The 17,739-nt window shown below is 31.7% G+C and overlaps 1 protein-coding gene across 1 annotated transcript in view; it reads right to left on the reverse strand.

Annotated features, from left to right (window-relative positions):
- Positions 1-4,395: 4,395 nt before the first annotated feature.
- Positions 4,396-17,739, reverse strand: part of LOC143059053 (NEDD8 ultimate buster 1-like) — a 48,233-nt gene continuing 34,889 nt past the window's right edge. The window contains exons 12-17 of the mRNA XM_076232522.1: positions 14,337-14,437; positions 12,930-13,018; positions 7,928-8,033; positions 7,230-7,313; positions 6,511-6,661; positions 4,396-4,728 (exon numbers count right to left, since the gene is read on the reverse strand). Of these exons, the coding sequence (XP_076088637.1) occupies positions 4,529-4,728; positions 6,511-6,661; positions 7,230-7,313; positions 7,928-8,033; positions 12,930-13,018; positions 14,337-14,437 (731 nt within the window). The 3' untranslated portion in view covers positions 4,396-4,528. The remainder of the gene's footprint in view (positions 4,729-6,510; positions 6,662-7,229; positions 7,314-7,927; positions 8,034-12,929; positions 13,019-14,336; positions 14,438-17,739) is intronic.

Raw genomic sequence — 17,739 nt, forward strand, 5'->3', positions numbered from 1 at the left:
GGTTGAAAACAAAACTTTACAACAAGAGATGATTTCAGCTTTCCAATTGTGAACTTTCCATTTTTAAGTAGCAACATTCCAGCAGCACCTGCATACGGGGTATATATCTCCCAATTGATACGATATTCCCGTGCGTGCATTTCCTATCATGATTTTCTTGATAGAGGGTTGCTGCTCACAAGGAAGCTATTTAAACCAAGAGTTCCAAATGGTGAAGCTGAAATCATCCCTTCGTAAATTTTACGGACGCCATCACGAGTTGGTTGACTGTTATGGAATAACCGTTTCACAAATGATATCGGATATGTTCCTTACGTCGTAACTACAATCCCCTTCCCTTTCATGAAAGTGACCTACCACATAAGCAACAAGACGGGTGCCACATGTGGAGCAGGATCTGCTTACCCTTCCGGAGCACCTGAGATCACCCCTAGGTTTTTGGTGGGGTTCGTGTTGTTTATCATGTTTATTCTTTAGTTTTCTATGTTGTGTCATGTGTGCTGTTGTTTGATTGTCTTTTTCATTTTTAGCCATGGCCTTGTCAGTTTGTTTTAGATTTATGAGTTTGACTGTCCCTTTGGTATCTGTCGTCCCTCTTTTAAAATAAGGGTTTTACATTTAAAAGTGTTAAGTTGGGTTTGGGGAATACTTGGCCCCCAATATTAAGTCAATAGTTTAAAGACAAAACAAAATGTTAAAAATTGATGAAAAAGTAAAATCGAAAAAATACTGAACGCCGAGGAAAATTCAATTAAAACGGAAAGTCCCTAACCAAGATATGTAAGCAAATGAAAGAGAAACTAGTTTTCTGCAGCTTTTCCCATACTGCACAGCCCAAATAGGCCACACGTATTGATTTTTGAAGAAATTTGAAAAATTCTTCATGATTTATACCTAGGAAACATAAAAAGCAGACTTCCACAAAATAAATATTCAAACCAGATATGTAGCATGTTATAGCGTACATTATGTTTAAAGATTATTCTTGTCGGTGAATGCACTATTTCTTTTGATTCCAAAAGTGAATGAAAATGTATATGCCTTCATGAAATGTGAAAAATGTACTATTTGTGTCGTCATGAAAAAGTAAAATAACAAAAATACCAAACTTCGAGGAAAATTCAAAAAAGGAAAGTCCGTATTCAAATGGCAAAATTAAAAGTTCAAACATAGCAAACGAATGAATATCAACTGTAATATTCCTGACTTGGTACAGACAATTTTTACTCGCTTATAAGAAAATTTCTCATTTGAAATTTTAGCTATAAATCAGGGCCATTTAGTGTCTTATATGTCGACCTTAATCCTTTATTTGCACACATCATATCTGTTATCCAGATATTGAATATATAAATTGATCTTTCAAGTAAAATTGAGAAAGGAAATGGGGGAATGTGTCAAAGCGACAACAACCCGACCATAGAGCAGACAACAGCCGAAGGTGTACATCATATAAAACTGTATAGCCAGTCGAGATCGTTAAAAACTTCCATCATCATACATCATCATATACAACAAATTTACAACATTCTAAATTGAAGAACAGAACAGATGTTTGGTAAAAAAAATACTACTTAAAGTTATTGACATTTTCGAAATTCAATTATGCATATTATGAGAAAGTGTAAATATATATGTTATAAATAGCATATATGTTAAGGAATTATGATTTCTTTCTTTAAGTCACATGTTTTTGGCTGTGTTCAAAATTCTTCATTGAAAAAAAACATGTAACATTGTGAGCTTCAGCTCTCTAATGATATCCCTGCATTAAGATTTTGGTTGACAGGAATTTGAAGCTTGATAAATCTAAAAAAAATAGCACATGATAAATCATCTCTACATGAACCTGACAACAAATTTCAGGAATTTCTTATTTGTAGTAAGAAAAATACAAAGAAAATTTCATGTATAGCCATGTTGTGTAAGAAGGTTAACCAGTATTTAAGATCTATGAATCAGAAACCACATCACACAGTATTGCATAAGATAAACCCAGATATTAATGTACATAGAATTTATTCCACAGGGATTTAGCTGTATATAATGTTTTTCATTGAAAATTTGTCAAACTTTATAGTACATATAGTAAGGTTGGTGTACTCCATCGATCTACTGGAGGAAGATAAAGAGGACAGAAGAAGCATGTTTATATGAAGACAAATTTTAGAAAGCTCTGATTTATAGTTGCATGTATTAGACCATATAATAGTATAAGAAATTTCATAAATGAAATAAATAAGGACAAAATAAATAATTATTCATTTTTTATTATTGTCAACAAATTAAAATTTATTACAAATTAACAGTCAAGTTTAAAAACAAATTAAAAATATCAATTATCAAATTTTCTCCCAGAAACTATTACCTCTAACAAGACACCTTAATTACTAATATGCATATATAAGTCCAAATACAAATGGGTAAAAGGAATACTTAGTCAAATAATCTTCTCCCATACAGTAAGATGTTGTTATCTTTGTTTGAAGAAATAAAGTCGCTTTATTATTATTCATAAGATACATTTTTTTGTTGATTTTTGTGGTTTATGTATAGATTTTCTATAAGCTTGTATTCAGACATTAACAACACCTCAAAATCAAATATCCATAAAAAGTACAATTTTACATTAACCTAAGAAAATTAATATCCACAATAATAAATAAAATAATTAACAAATTAATTCAAAGTACATAAAAAAAGGACACAACCAACATCCATACCACACTGATTGATTGTTGGATGTTAAGCATCCAGTGGCAAATATTTCATGCATATTTAGGACTAGAAGGAATTAACATTAAATACAATAGGTAGGTTCTGTAATAAAGGCTTACCTCATTGAACATCAACGTCTTATGTCAAAACAAATCATAAAACATATACATTTTCTGGTTTTGTTGCAGTGATCAGCTGTTTAATGAGTAAACAAAAGGTGAACTGTGATGGCAAGGTTTCATGATATTTTGGTTATAATTCAAGCTCTAAATGGGTATTGTGAATGCATTATTTTCTAAAGTTGGTTACATTTACTTGTTTGAGGCCAATTTCTAACCCGCGAAAAAGTTATTTTTTTTTTAGATTTCTTTCATCGATGCACCGGTACCTTATGTATAGCAATGCATATGATCAATAAACATAAATAAATTACACAAGATTTTTTATATTATCAATGTCGCCTTTTTTTACATAAATGCAGAAAAAGCTGATTTAACAAAGTTTTCAGCCCTTGTTTTCTTTTAGCACAGCCAAGAAATAATAAAATAATTTTTAAGAAGCTTAATTGTACCAATTTACAGAGTCTCGTCAAATTTTAAGTTGTTTCTTGGGAAGACACATACTTTATAAAGCAGAATATACTTGCTGTTCCAAAAAAAAGTTAACAAAATAAACAATGGTTTTCTTGACATGGTTATACATGTATATGAATATTGGTTTTATTATTTATATATCTTTTACTTCAGTTTTAAAATTTCACTAATATCTGGTCTAATTGCCCCTACTCTGTTTCTTTTTCAGGAATGGTAGTAGCTAATGATTGTTGGAGACTTTTCAACCTTTTTTTTTTTTTTGGAGATTCACTAATACGACGTTTTTTCAAAGTTCAGAATTTTCTTTTTATATAAGCTTGTTCACTGCTTTTAAATGGTGGCTTTCATCTATGGAAATATCAACCATCATTCTCATTTCCCAACAATTGTGTAGAGATTGACTTCTTACTAGTTCAATAATTTGTCAAATGTCCAAATTTATTTATAAATAAGTCATATCTGATGACAGCTTGGATCAACCAAAATATATCATAAAACGGGTAATTTTTGAATCACTTCATTTTGAATTTGGCAGCTATTAGGACTATACTATATCATATGATAAGCAGGATGAAATATGATTTTAAACTTGAGACTTTTAGAAGGCAAAATCCTGAATTGCTCAGTTAGATTGGTATATCTCCTGTATTAAAAAAAAATATCCATATTTCAACCCACACAATTGAACCAGATGCCACCAGAAGCCAGAATTGCTCATGATCTATATAAATATAGGAATGTAAACCCACAAAATTGAACCAGAGGCTTTCTTCCAGAAGCCTGAACTGGTCATAAAGACCTCATGTAAACATATGTAAACCCACAGTTGCCTTTATAAAATCAATTTATAATTCAAATATTTTCCGATCATTAATAAATGAGGGTCTGGATGGGGATTACAGATTAAGAAATTGTGTGCCAAAAAAAATCTTGGGAAAATGGGTATAAATTTAGAATAGAGGATTATGGGATGCTTTAATATAAAGAATAGAGAATAATTGGTTAAAAAATGTAGAGTACAACAAATTACCTAAAAATTAAATACAGAAACCAAGGACTCCCATTCAGACCTCATAACATTTATCCTTGTAAAAGGGAGATAATACATTAGTGTTTTGTCTTCTAAGCAGTGATCGTTCATCATTTTTTTCTGATTTTGACAACCTATTTATCTATCTTCAAAACTATCGTCCAACGATTTATATTGCTTTAACTATTTATGTATCTCCAAGACTATCAACCAATGATTTATATTCCTTAAGAAACTGTTCCTCCTCAGTCAATGTTAAATCTAAGTAGTCTTCTTCATCTTCAGGGAGATCAGACATAAAATCTTGTAAAGCTTCCTTTTCTTCTTTCTTTCTTTTTTTCTCCTCAGTTTTATTGATATTAGAAGGCCCTGCTTCTGGTGAACTGTCTGCAAAAGAATACAAATTTTATCATCAAACAAAGGTCAATATTTTATTATTAAATAAGCCTGGCATACTTAGCTTTAACAAAACCAATCATATCAAGCTTTTAATACTAAAGGGGTAAACCACTTTGTAGTTGGAGCATTAGGATGTTCGCTTGTCATGTTTTGGAATTTTTGTCCGATTTTCGAAATCTTGTGGTTTTATCCATTTGAATGCCTTAAAAAATTTAGCCCATTTTTCTTTTTATAAATCTTTTACATGTATAATTATAAGCCATTTGTAAAAGTCTTATAAAATCTTATTTATTTTTTAATAGTTTTTGAGAACTTTAACTGGTCAATGATAAAGCTAAGAAAAATCAAGAGAGAATATTTTCCCGCCAAAATTCCAATGGTTAATATCTCGAAAACAAGCACATTGACCCCTATATTTTGTTTGCCTTTTTTGATTCCTCAATTAATCCCATATCAATATATACTAATGTTATGAAAAGTTTTTCATGTTGAAAGTGAGCAGCAAATTTCCTTAAAATAACAAATGCAATGTACAAGTATCGGAAGGAATCAGGGGCGTAGCTAGAAAGAAACAATGTGCAAGCAACTACTGCGGAGCGAGGCGAAAAAATTTTGGGACCCTTTTATGCAGAAATTTTTTTTCTTTTCTGGTTTTCGGTCATAGGACGGTTGAAAGAGAAGTTATATGTATGTAAATAGGTCTAATAAAAAAATTATGAATGTCAAACTATTAATAAATCTTCTGAATAGAGTAATACATAAACCTCACATATTTGTGATACAAAATTTACTCAAAATTGTCCAAAATCTGCTCTTCGGGTCTAGGCTAAAAACAAACTTCTCTATTACTTTAATTGTCAATATTCACACTGAAATGCCGATGAATATGCAGTAATGCTAGTAACTGTCGTCGTTCATTGTTGATCGTACATTTGTTTTCAACATACGCAAAAATTAATGAGACTTTCCAATACTGTTTTGGCGTTTTTGCAGGGTGATTGGCTCTGGTAGCCTATCGACCACATCGCCTCGGCATATTTTCAACGATATCGAAGGGTTCTGATAATTCTAATGCCGATTGGTATATCTCATTCCAAACTGATGAACCGTACACTGTAAAATGTGCTCCAAAAACTACATGTCTTAGACTGAGTATTACAAATTCAAATCTTGTAAAAGATACAAGTTACTGTCGGATTTTGTCATAATCTCCAATAACACTTTTATTTTGAAACCAAATGCTGTTATTTAATGATATTTCATCAATTAAAAAAGTGACAACATAGGTGTTACCTTTAACATTCAATCTATAAATTTTTATTTTGCCATTTTTTTTTTTGCATGCCGAATCGATGTGCACGCAACTGCGTGTTAGCGTATAGGGAGCTACGCGCCTGGGAATGGAAGGCAATACTTTTAATTGGGGAAATTTTCCATTGTCAATAATTGTAATGAGTTAGGACAAAGGAAGATAACTCCAATTTTAAATATATATTAAATGATATATGATTTTTTAAACAAGTATACAACATTTTGTAACTTGAACATCTGTTGATATATTTCATAAAATTCTTGAAAAGTTGATGACTACGATGTATATATTTTTTTTATCTCAAAAGTATTGATTCAGTCTGGAAAATTGGTAGCTATTAAGCCAGTTGGGTTATGAAAGCATAAATATTTTTAGCATCTAAACATTTACATATGGTATTAAAAACAACTCTTAAACAAAATACATTTAGCTCAAATCGACTCTTTAAGCTTACTTACCAGCACTTGAACCATCAGAACTGCCTTCTGAACTACTTCTAGCTAGAATACCACCACTGCGTATTAACTCATCTATTGCCTTCTGAATACTCCCAGCATGCAACTTTAATGCTTCTCTGGCCATTTCTGGATCAAATCCCAAACTGTACACCTTTAAGATAAACATTCTAATTCAGTAGATTCATTATACAGTGAAACCTGTTTAAACAGAACCTCTTCGGGACTTATGATTTTGTTCGGTTTTGACCGATGTTCAGTTTAATCAGGTTGACAACGCATACAATTTGATATGACGGTGCTTAAGAACAAGTTTTGTTTATACAGGTTTTCGGTTTACGCAGGATTCAGTTTAGCCAGGTTTTACTGTATTGGTCTTGTTACTAATTTTCCTTGATCTCAGGTATATTCAAGTACGGTAAAACAGCTTAATTTGGCTGATACTTTTTTAACACTCAGCACTTCCTAGCCAACTTAGCAGCAATTTACTTTTGACCTTTTGAGATAATTTAACATGTTTAAGCTTGTCTGTATTCATTTTTTTTAACTAGGGAATATTTCAAACATTAACTGATTGCAATAGTTGGTTAACAGTAAAATGAATTGATTGATGTAAGACTTTACTTGAATATTAATTTCATCTTGAATAAACAATCAAATTACCTGTACACTTTAAATTCTAAAAGGGAAATCATAATCTGATTGGAAATCTCTGTATTTACCTGAGCTAACATTTCATCTGTAATTGTAATATCCTTGTGCTCGGGGTCAGGTAAGGAAAGAAACTCTGGATGCTTTTCTAGTACCTTAAAAGAAATCAAAGATTTTAAAGCATTTACAGCAATGACCACTGTCAAGACTTGAACAGTTGTGTTGACATCCCATTAGTGACCTTTGGCTGTTTCTGCTACAGTACACTCCGGCCAATCGGACACCCAAAATGTCAGCTAAAAAATCTGATTACCCGATATATTCAATTAGACGATGAATGTATATTCATTAAATATTCTTTCATTATAAGTAGATCTAATCCTGAGATGTTACTAACCCTGACAATTGCTTAATATGTGAAAGGGCTGGAGGATTGATGGAGTGTTTTTATCAGTTACATCACCACGATGTATGCGTAAAAAATTATCAGCTAATTAGGTATTAGGTCATGTTGTTGTCTCTTTGACACATTAAATATTTCATATAAAATGACACTTTCTCTTTATTTGATGACCAAAAAAACTTGAGAAATTGCCTATTTGTAATTCTTAGCTAAAGGTTTTACAAGTCACTTAAACAAATCTTTCAAATTAATAACAAATTCATATAAGTCAGCAACAGTACATTACCAACACATGAAATTGAATATACAAAATAAAGAACCCGAATTTGAAACTGGCAAATAATCTACTACTTCTCTAATCTTTACCTCTAATGCTTGACCGACATCATTGTTTGCCTGTCTTAAGGCCTCTGCTGCAGCTCCTCCTCCAAATCCCATATTAGTCAACATTTCATAACTGTCAACATTCACTCTATAAAATATATATCATACAGTTATTTTATATTTTATTGTAAAAGATACTGTAAATTCAGAAATTATAGCGATGTTTTTATTATTGCGAAAAATGCGACATTGTTATAATCGCAATAATTTAAACTCCCATTTTTAAATATTTTATATAATTTAAACAGGATTTTTCTTTATATCACAAAAATTGAAATCGCATTTTAGTCTAAAATAACAAAATCGCAATAATAAATGCAGGCAATAATTTCTGAATTACAGTAAAAAGAACAACTTTTAAAAATAAAATTCGGGAATACAGAAACAATGGCAGTTCTTTCAAGTGTTCCAACATTGTTTCTGTTTCAGAGTAGACATTGATGTTACACTATCATTTCAGGTTAGGGTGAAGGTTGGTGCCTGTTATAATGTCTAAACCCCGCTGCATTTTTTGCACCTGTCCTAAATCAGGAACATATTGTTCAGTGGTTGTCATTTGTTGATGGGGTTCATAAGAGTTTCTCGTTTCTCATTTTTTATATAGATTAAAACTATGGTTTTCCTGTTTGAATGGTTTTACACAAGTCATTTTTGGGGCACTTTATAGCTTGCTGTTCGGTGTAAGCCAAAGCTCTAGATCTGTGTTAAGGCCGTACTTCAAACTACTATGACCTATAATTGATTACTTTTGACACACTGTGACTTGGATGGAGAGCTGTCTCATTGGCACTTATATCACATTTTCTTATATCTATTGAAAAAGTTGTACCATGTGACATGATTTGATGAATCACCTTAATCTTTCTCACAGGTAAACTGAGCAACTGGAATGAGTTTTACAAATTTTCACAATAATATTTAATCCAACTTTTCAATCTTGACCCTATTACCCAGGCAAAAAACTATGTTAAGACATTAACCATATTACTCATATGTTGATATTTCATGCAGACAATGTTTTATTTGTCTCAACACTGCATATTTCTCTGACATTATATGACTTGAAAATTGAGATCCAACCTGAAGTTAACAGACTACCTACATTTTTGTTTAAATGACCTTATTGAATACTGTGCATTCATTATTTTTCGTTGGGTACCAATTTTCATTAATTTCTTGTTATGGGAAATCACAAGTTTAAATAATAAATAAAGTAAAAAATTTCTGAAGGCTGTACTCAAAACTAATATGAGGCAGGCATTACCTGTAAAGTGGGACGAAGTCTGTATGAATTATTTTTTTTGCAAATTCAAAATCTGTTAAAAAAGAAAGGGAAATACTGTAACGTTTCTGATTTTGGTTCTGTTAGGGATTTAACTTGTGACGTTATTTAGGTTATGACGTCATGTTCAACGTAAACTAAGAAACGTGATCATCAGGTAACGTTTATTCATATCAAAGACAAAGAATTATTAAAAATGAAATTGGTATTGTGCTCCTTGAGTTCCTATATTTTACTAGACTACTAAAAGTCTCATGACAACGAGACTGGTAGAAGGAAGTAGATTTCTGCACTCTGCGCAAATGTGGGAATTAAAACTAGAGGCTCTTAAGAGCCTGTGTTGCTCACCTTGGTCTATGTGCATACTTAACTAAGGACACAGATGGATTCATGACAAAACTGTGTTTTGGTGATGGTGATGTGTTTGTAGATCTTACTTTGCTGAACATTCTTGCTACCTACAATTTTCTCTATCTGTATTGAACTTGGCCCTTTAGATACGAAGGAAAATATTTTGTAAAAACTTACCAAGATTTACCAAATTAATGAAAATTGTTAAAAATTGACTATAAAGGGCAATTACTCCTTAAGGGGTCAACTGACCATTTTGGTCATGTTGACTTATTTGTAGATCTTACTTTGCTGAACATTATTGCTGTTTATAGTTTACCTCTATCTATAATAATAACCAAGATAATAACCAACCAGGTGCTCCGCAGGGCGCAGCTTTATACGACCGCAGAGGTCGAACCCTGAACAGTTGGGGCAAGTATGGACAAAACATTCAAGCGTGATACAGCTCTGAATTTGGATTGTGATCAAATTTTTGACATTACATGGGTTTTTTTACACAAAACAAATGTCAAGATTTTCCAAATCAATTAAAGATTTCTTCTTCAAACTTATTTAAATCTAAAATTAAATAGTTGACACAGCATAGGTTTCTGACACAGAATGAATGTGGTCTAATGAACTTAAAAGTTTTTTTTTGCCTTTGAGCAATTCACTATGCTGTTGAATATTAATACTCTCAAAAAAATGTTTGAAGAAATTTTCTTTTTATTTATGAAATCTGAAATGAGAAAAATTTAACCCCCCCCCCTTTTTTCACATCCCTGTTTCCCTTTTTCCAAAACTGATATCAATTCAAATTTCTAATGGAGTTTGCAACAATAACTACTCTTTTAAATACATCATAAAATATTAAAATGTAAAATAAAGTGCTTGTTATCACTGAATGGTAAAGATTGGTTGGTAGTAAAAGTGAATATACATTGTTTATTGTATAAAACAATAAAAAAAACTTCATCAGCCACATTTTATATTGGCAAATTTCCAATGAAGTTATTTACATAAAGTTATTGGCAAATAAAAATAGAAAATGACATCATAGTCATGTCTGGCAAATTTCCAACATATATTATCAACTACTATTCTATACAAAGAAAGATAACTCCAATTGAAAATTAATTGCTATTGCACAACATTGTGCAATTAGATATTTCTTGCTATTGTGCAATACTGTGCAATTGAAAATTTCTTGCTATTGCACAATACTTGATATGGAATCCTGATTTGGACCAACTTGAAAACTGGGCCCATAATCAAAAATCAAAGTACATATTTAGATAAAGCATATCAAATAAGCCCAAGAATTTAATTTTTGTTAAAATCAAACTTAGTTTAATTTTGGACCCTTTGGACCTTAATGTAGACCAATTTGAAAACTGGACCAAAAATTAAGAATCTACATACACAGTTAGATTTGGCATATCAAAGAACCCATTTATTCAATTTTTGATGAAATCAAACAAAGTTTAATTTTGGACCCCCATTTGGACCAACTTGAAAACTAGGCCAATAATTAAAAATCTAAGTACATTTTTAAATTCAGCATATCAAAGAACCCCAAGGATTCAATTTTTGTTAAAATCAAACTAAGTTTAATTTTGGACCCTTTGGACCTTAATGTAGACCAATTTGAAAACGGGACCAAAAATTAAGAATCTACATACATAGTTAGATTTGGCATATCAAAGAACCCCAATTATTCAATTTTTGATGAAATCACACAAAGTTCAATTTTGGACCCTTTGGGCCCCTTATTCCTAAACTGTTAGGACCAAAACTCCCAAAATCAAACCCAACCTTCCTTTTATGGTCATAAACCTTGTGTTTAAATTTCATAGATTTCTATTTACTTATACTAAAGTTATGGTGCAAAAACCAAAAATAATGCTTATTTGGGCCCCTTTTTGGCCCTTAATTCATAAACTGTTGTGACCTCAACTCCAAAAATCAATCCCAACCTTCCTTTTGTGGTCATAAACCTTGTGCTAAAATTTCATTGATTTCTATTTACTTATACTAAAGTTATTGTGCGAAAACCAAAAATAATGCTTATTTGGGCCCTTTTTTGGCCCTTAATTCCTAAACTGTTGGAACCAAAACCCCCAAAATCAATCCCAACCTTCCTTTTGTGGTCATAAACCTTGTGTCAAAATTTCATAGATTTCTATTCACTTAAACTAAAGTTATAGTGCGAAAACCAAGAAAATGCTTATTTGGGCCCTTTTTGGCCCCTAATTCCTAAAATGTTGGGACCAAAACTCCCAAAATCAATCCCAACCTTCCTTTTGTGGTCATAAACCTTGTGTTAAAATTTCATTGATTTCTATTCACTTTTACTAAAGTTAGAGTGCGAAAACTAAAAGTATTCGGACGACGACGACGACGACGACGACGCCAACGTGATAGCAATATACGACCAAAAAATTAAAATTTTTGCGGTCGTATAAAAACGGCAAAATGTTCTTAAAATTACCAATTATGGGGCAGCAACCCAACAACGCGTTCTCTGATTCATCTGAAAATTTCAGAGCAGATAGATCTTGACCTGATAAACAATTTTACCCCCATGTCAGATTTGCTCTAAATGCTTTGGTTTCAGAGATATAAGCCAAAATCTACATTTAACCCCTATGTTCAATTTTTAGCCATGGTGGCCATCTTGGTTTGTTGGCCTTGTCACCGTACACATTTTTTAAATTAGATACCCTAATGATGATTGTGGCCAAGTTTGGTTTGATTTGGCCCAGTAGTTTCAGAGGAGAAGATTTTTGTAAAAGTTTACGGACGCAGGACGCCGGACGTCGGACGCAAAGTGATGAGAAAAGCTCACTTGGCACTTTGGGCCAGGTGAGCTAAAAAGTGACAAAAAAAGAGTTAACGATTTTGAGTTCATAAGTACAATGAAAAAATTCGTGAAATTTTCCCGATTTTTTTTTTTTTTTTTTTTTTATTGATTTTTCTACTGTAATAGGGGACAAAGCCCTCTTATGAAATCACATAACCACAAAAAAATCAATTTGTCCTCTTTCCACAAAAATTTGTTTCAATGAAAGTAACTGATTTACAAGTATTCATATTTTTTATCAGGCTTTATTCCCATAAATCAGTTGACAACTATTTGGAATTTTTCATAATCTTTGAGAATACTAAAATAAAAAATATTAAATAATACTGACATAAGAAATACAATAATATTTATACAAAATATACAGTTCTCATTCTTAAGAAACTAGTTTTAATTTTTGACTTAAAAACATCAATGACACCATCCATCTCTCATACCTAACAATTAAACTACTTATTTAAACAGATTTTTTGTGGTAATTTCTAAAGATATCAATAGATTTATACTTGTCTTTATTAGCTGTTAATCCCAAACTTTTCTGGATTCTCTTTTTCCTTCTTTCTTCTTTAATTTTCTTTGATATTCCCTTTTTCTCCTGTAAAAATAAAAGATGCATAGATGTAACCTGATATGTCATCTTACAAAGAACGTCACACAACCTATGGCTTGGGGGAGTTTTCAGTGAAGAGTTTTGCTCTGTGTTGATAATAGTCCTTGTTCTGCTTGTTTATTGAACCCATGATCTACACAAGCCATCAGTATATAACTTTAGTTTAAAACTAGAGGGACTTTCTCGTCTACTATTTCATTAAAAAATTTGTAAGGGTTCCGCGGAACCCAGTGTCTCGCCTACTATTGCTGTAAATTGCAGGCTCAACAAAAATGAGGGAAAAAATCAATAAAAATATTCCGCTTGATACTATCTTTTGATTGTAAGAAGCTTCTGTCCAAGTTTGGAAAAAATCCAGGATAGCTTATGAATCTAATAAATGTTTTAAAAACTTTAACTATATGGATGTAATGTTAACTGGAAGAAAAACTAAGTCCATTTATAAGTAAAATATAGATACACAGGTACAAAATATTCACAAAATTTCCTTCTAGATACTAGCTTTTGATCATAAACAAGCTTCTGTCCAAGTTTGGTACAAATTAAAAATAGTATAAGAAAGTTATCAAAATTTTTAAAAATTTAACCACAGAGTGAATGTGTTGTTTCCTGTCAGAAAATCTAAGTCCATTTAAAGTAAAATACGGAAAAAATGGATTTATCGTTTTACAAAATTTACTTCTTGATACTATCTAATGATCATAAACAAGCTTCTGTTCAAGTTTGGTACAAACCAAGGATTGTTTAAGAAAGTTATTAAAATTTTAAAAACTTTAACCACAGAGTGAATGTAATGTTTTCCCGCAGAAAAACTAAGTCCATTTATAAGTAAAATACGGAAAAAATGGAATTTTATTTTTACAAAATTTACTTCTGGATACTATCTAATGATCATAAACAAGCTTCTGTCCAAGTTTGGTAGAAATCCAGGATAATTTAAGAAAGTTATTAAAATTTTAAAAACTTTAACCACAGAGTGAATATTTGTGGACGCCACCACGACGACACCGACGACGACGGAATGTAGGATCGCTTAGTCTCGCTTTTTCGACTAAAGTCGAAGGCTCGACAAAAATCCAATAGCCTTAAGATGTAGCAGAGAAAATTACAGGAGCTGTAAGACAAAAGATAATTTGTATATCACTGTTGTTCTATGCAATGTCAATGGCATTGCTATGAGATTTCTCACTCTTTTTGTAAGACTGATATATTTATAATCAAGTCTCAGTTTAGTTGCTTCCGATGGAGAAGACAAAAGCAAAATTTAAGTAAATGGGGATGATTATATAATAAGTTTCAATACCTCTTTTCTCTGCATTATATGTTGCACAGCTTGTTCTATATGTCCAGCTGATGCCCGCAGACCAAGACGAGCCTCTCTTTCATTAAATCCCATTGTCATCACTAAAATAACAAAGAAACAAGAGGCTCTCAAGAGCCTGAATCGCTCACCTGAATTTTTTTGGTTTAATCTCTCATCAATGATTATTTTGGCTTTTCAATTTATTTAAATGTTCTTTGAATCGTCCTATTTTCTTCAAAAGCAAAAAAAAATCATTTTCTCCTATGTTCTATTTTAGCCATAGGAGCTATGTTTCTTGACATACAAGGAAATGAAATATAAAATTTATACTAGATACTCTGAAACTCTGAAACTCATTTAGCCTAAGTTTGGCTGAAATTGATACAGCAGTTTCATAAGAGAAGATTTTTTAAAGTAAGTCAACATGATGAACAAATTGTGAAAAAAGTCTTTAAAGGGCAATAACTCCTAAAGAGGTCAATTGACAATTTTGGTCAAATTGACTTATTTGTAGATCTTACTTTGCTGATCATATTTGCTGTTTACAGTTTATCTTTATCTATAATAATATTCAAGATAATGACCAAAAACTGCAAAATTTCCTTAAAATTACCAATTGGGTGGCAGCAACCCAACAATTGGATGTTTGATTCATCTGAAAATTTCAGGGCTGATAGATATTGACCTAATGAACATTTTTACTCCATGTCAGATTTGCACTTAATGCTTTCGTTTTTGAGATATAAGCCAAAAACTGCATTTGACCCCTATGTTCTATTTTAAGTAACGGCGGCCATGTTTTTTGACGGATCAAAAATCAAAGCACACACTTTGTGCAGGATAATCTAAGGAACAACCATGCTAAGTTTTAACCAAATCCATTCAGTAGTTTCAGAGGAGAAGATTTTTTAAAGTTAGCAAATATGATGAACAAATTGTGAAAAATTGTCATTAAAGGACAATAACCCCTTAAGGGGTCAATTGACAATTTTGGTCATATTAACTTATTTGTAGATCTTACTTTGCTGATCTTTTTTGCTGTTTACAGTTTATCTTTATCTATAATAATATTCAAGATAATGACCAAAAACTGCAAAATTTCCTTAAAATTACCAATTAAGTGGCAGCAACCCAACAATGGTTTGTTTGATTCATCTGAAAATTTCAGGGCTGATAGATATTGACCTAATGAACATTTTTACTCCATGTCAGATTTGCTCTGAATGCTTTCGTTTTTGAGATATAAGCCAAAAACTGCATTTGACCCCTATGTTCTATTTTAAGTAACGGCGGCCATATTTTTTGACGGATCAAAAATCAAAGCACACACTTTGTGCAGGATAATCTAAGGAACAACCATGCTAAGTTTTAACCAAATCCATTCAGTAGTTTCAGAGGAGAAGATTTTTTAAAGTTAGCAAATATGATGAACAAATTGTGAAAAATTGTCATTAAAGGACAATAACCCCTTAAGGGGTCAATTGACAATTTTGGTCATATTAACTTATTTGTAGATCTTACTTTGCTGATCTTTTTTGCTGTTTACAGTTTATCTTTATCTATAATAATATTCAAGATAATGACCAAAAACTGCAAAATTTCCTTAAAATTACCAATTAAGTGGCAGCAACCCAACAATTGGATGTTTGATTCATCTGAAAATTTCAGGGCTGATAGATATTGACCTAATGAACATTTTTACTCCATGTCAGATTTGCTCTTAATGCTTTCGTTTTTGAGATATAAGCCAAAAACTGCATTTGACCCCTATGTTCTATTTTAAGTAACGGCGGCCATGTTTTTTGAAGGATCAAAAATCAAAGCACACACTTTGTGCAGGATAATCTAAGGAACAACCATGCTAAGTTTTAACCAAATCCATTCAGTAGTTTCAGAAGAGAAGATTTTTTAAAGTTAGCAAATATGATGAACAAATTGTGAAAAATTGTCATTAAAGGACAATAACCCCTTAAGGGGTCAATTGACAATTTTGGTCATATTAACTTATTTGTAGATCTTACTTTGCTGATCTTTTTTGCTGTTTACAGTTTATCTTTATCTATAATAATATTCAAGATAATGACCAAAAACTGCAAAATTTCCTTAAAATTACCAATTAAGTGGCAGCAACCCAACAATGGTTTGTTTGATTCATCTGAAAATTTCAGGGCTGATAGATATTGACCTAATGAACATTTTTACCCCATGTCAGATTTGCTCTAAATGCTTTCGTTTTTGAGATACAAGCCAAAAACTGCATTTGACCCCTATGTTCTATTTTAAGTAACGGCGGCCATGTTTTTTGACGGATCAAAAATTGAAGCGCACATTTTGTGCAGGATATACTAAGGAACAATCATGTTAAGTTTCATTCAAATCCATTCAGTAGTTTCAGAGGAGAAGATGTTTGAAAAATTGTTAACGACGACAGACGACGACGACGACGTCGACGACGACGACGACGACGACGGACGCCAAGTGATGAGAAAAGCTCACATGGCCTTTTAGGCCAGGTGAGCTAAAAATGACTGCAATACTATTTTTAACCATAATATTTTTACTTATTGCTTATTACTTGTAGTATCTAAGAAATAAAACCTATATAAAATGTTAACATCAACAATTGAACTATGAACAAGAGGTCAAGGTCAGATGAAAACTATTAGACAGACCTATACACATACTGATCTTTATCAACTGACTATAATATAAATTGACCTTTAACTTTGACTGAACCATGAATGGAGGTAAAGGACAAATGAACTCTGTCAGATGAATATTTACCTCCTATAATCATTCCATACACATAATATAACAAGGTGGTAATGGAGGTACCTTCATGTTTTATAACAGTAAAAATTCTTGCCAAATGATTACCTTCATATAATTGACCTACATTTGTATATCTATTTACCATCTCTCATGTGCCAATGAAGTTACATTATTAGAGGTTTAGAAATAAGATCCAGATGTAAACAAAATATATAAAATATTTTTATTATTATGAGATTTGATATAATAGTTATGTAAGACACATGTTGTGTAAGGCTCTGATCCGGTCCATAACGTTTTAGTATGGTATAAGGTTTCTGTTTATTTATTGTTTTCCCAATCATATTGTGCATAATATTGTTGTAAAATGATGCCCTTTATGTTAATGCACTCAGAAGGACATCAATAAGTTTTAATACTTTAATAACTATTAGCACATGTTACACAATTCACCATTAACAGGAAGAGGATAACTTCAACAGGAAACCAGTTAGTGTTCAAACATAATATTGAGTTATCTCTCTTTGTATAGTCCAAATGACATTAGATTAACATTCCCTCTACTTTCTTTTGTTTTATACAATTACAAGATCTTCACAGGGTTTAGACTACCCTCAGATCTTAGGGGATT

The sequence above is a fragment of the Mytilus galloprovincialis genome, chromosome 14 (genome assembly GCF_965363235.1).
Source record: "Mytilus galloprovincialis chromosome 14, xbMytGall1.hap1.1, whole genome shotgun sequence".
Classification (NCBI taxonomy): domain Eukaryota; kingdom Metazoa; phylum Mollusca; class Bivalvia; order Mytilida; family Mytilidae; genus Mytilus; species Mytilus galloprovincialis.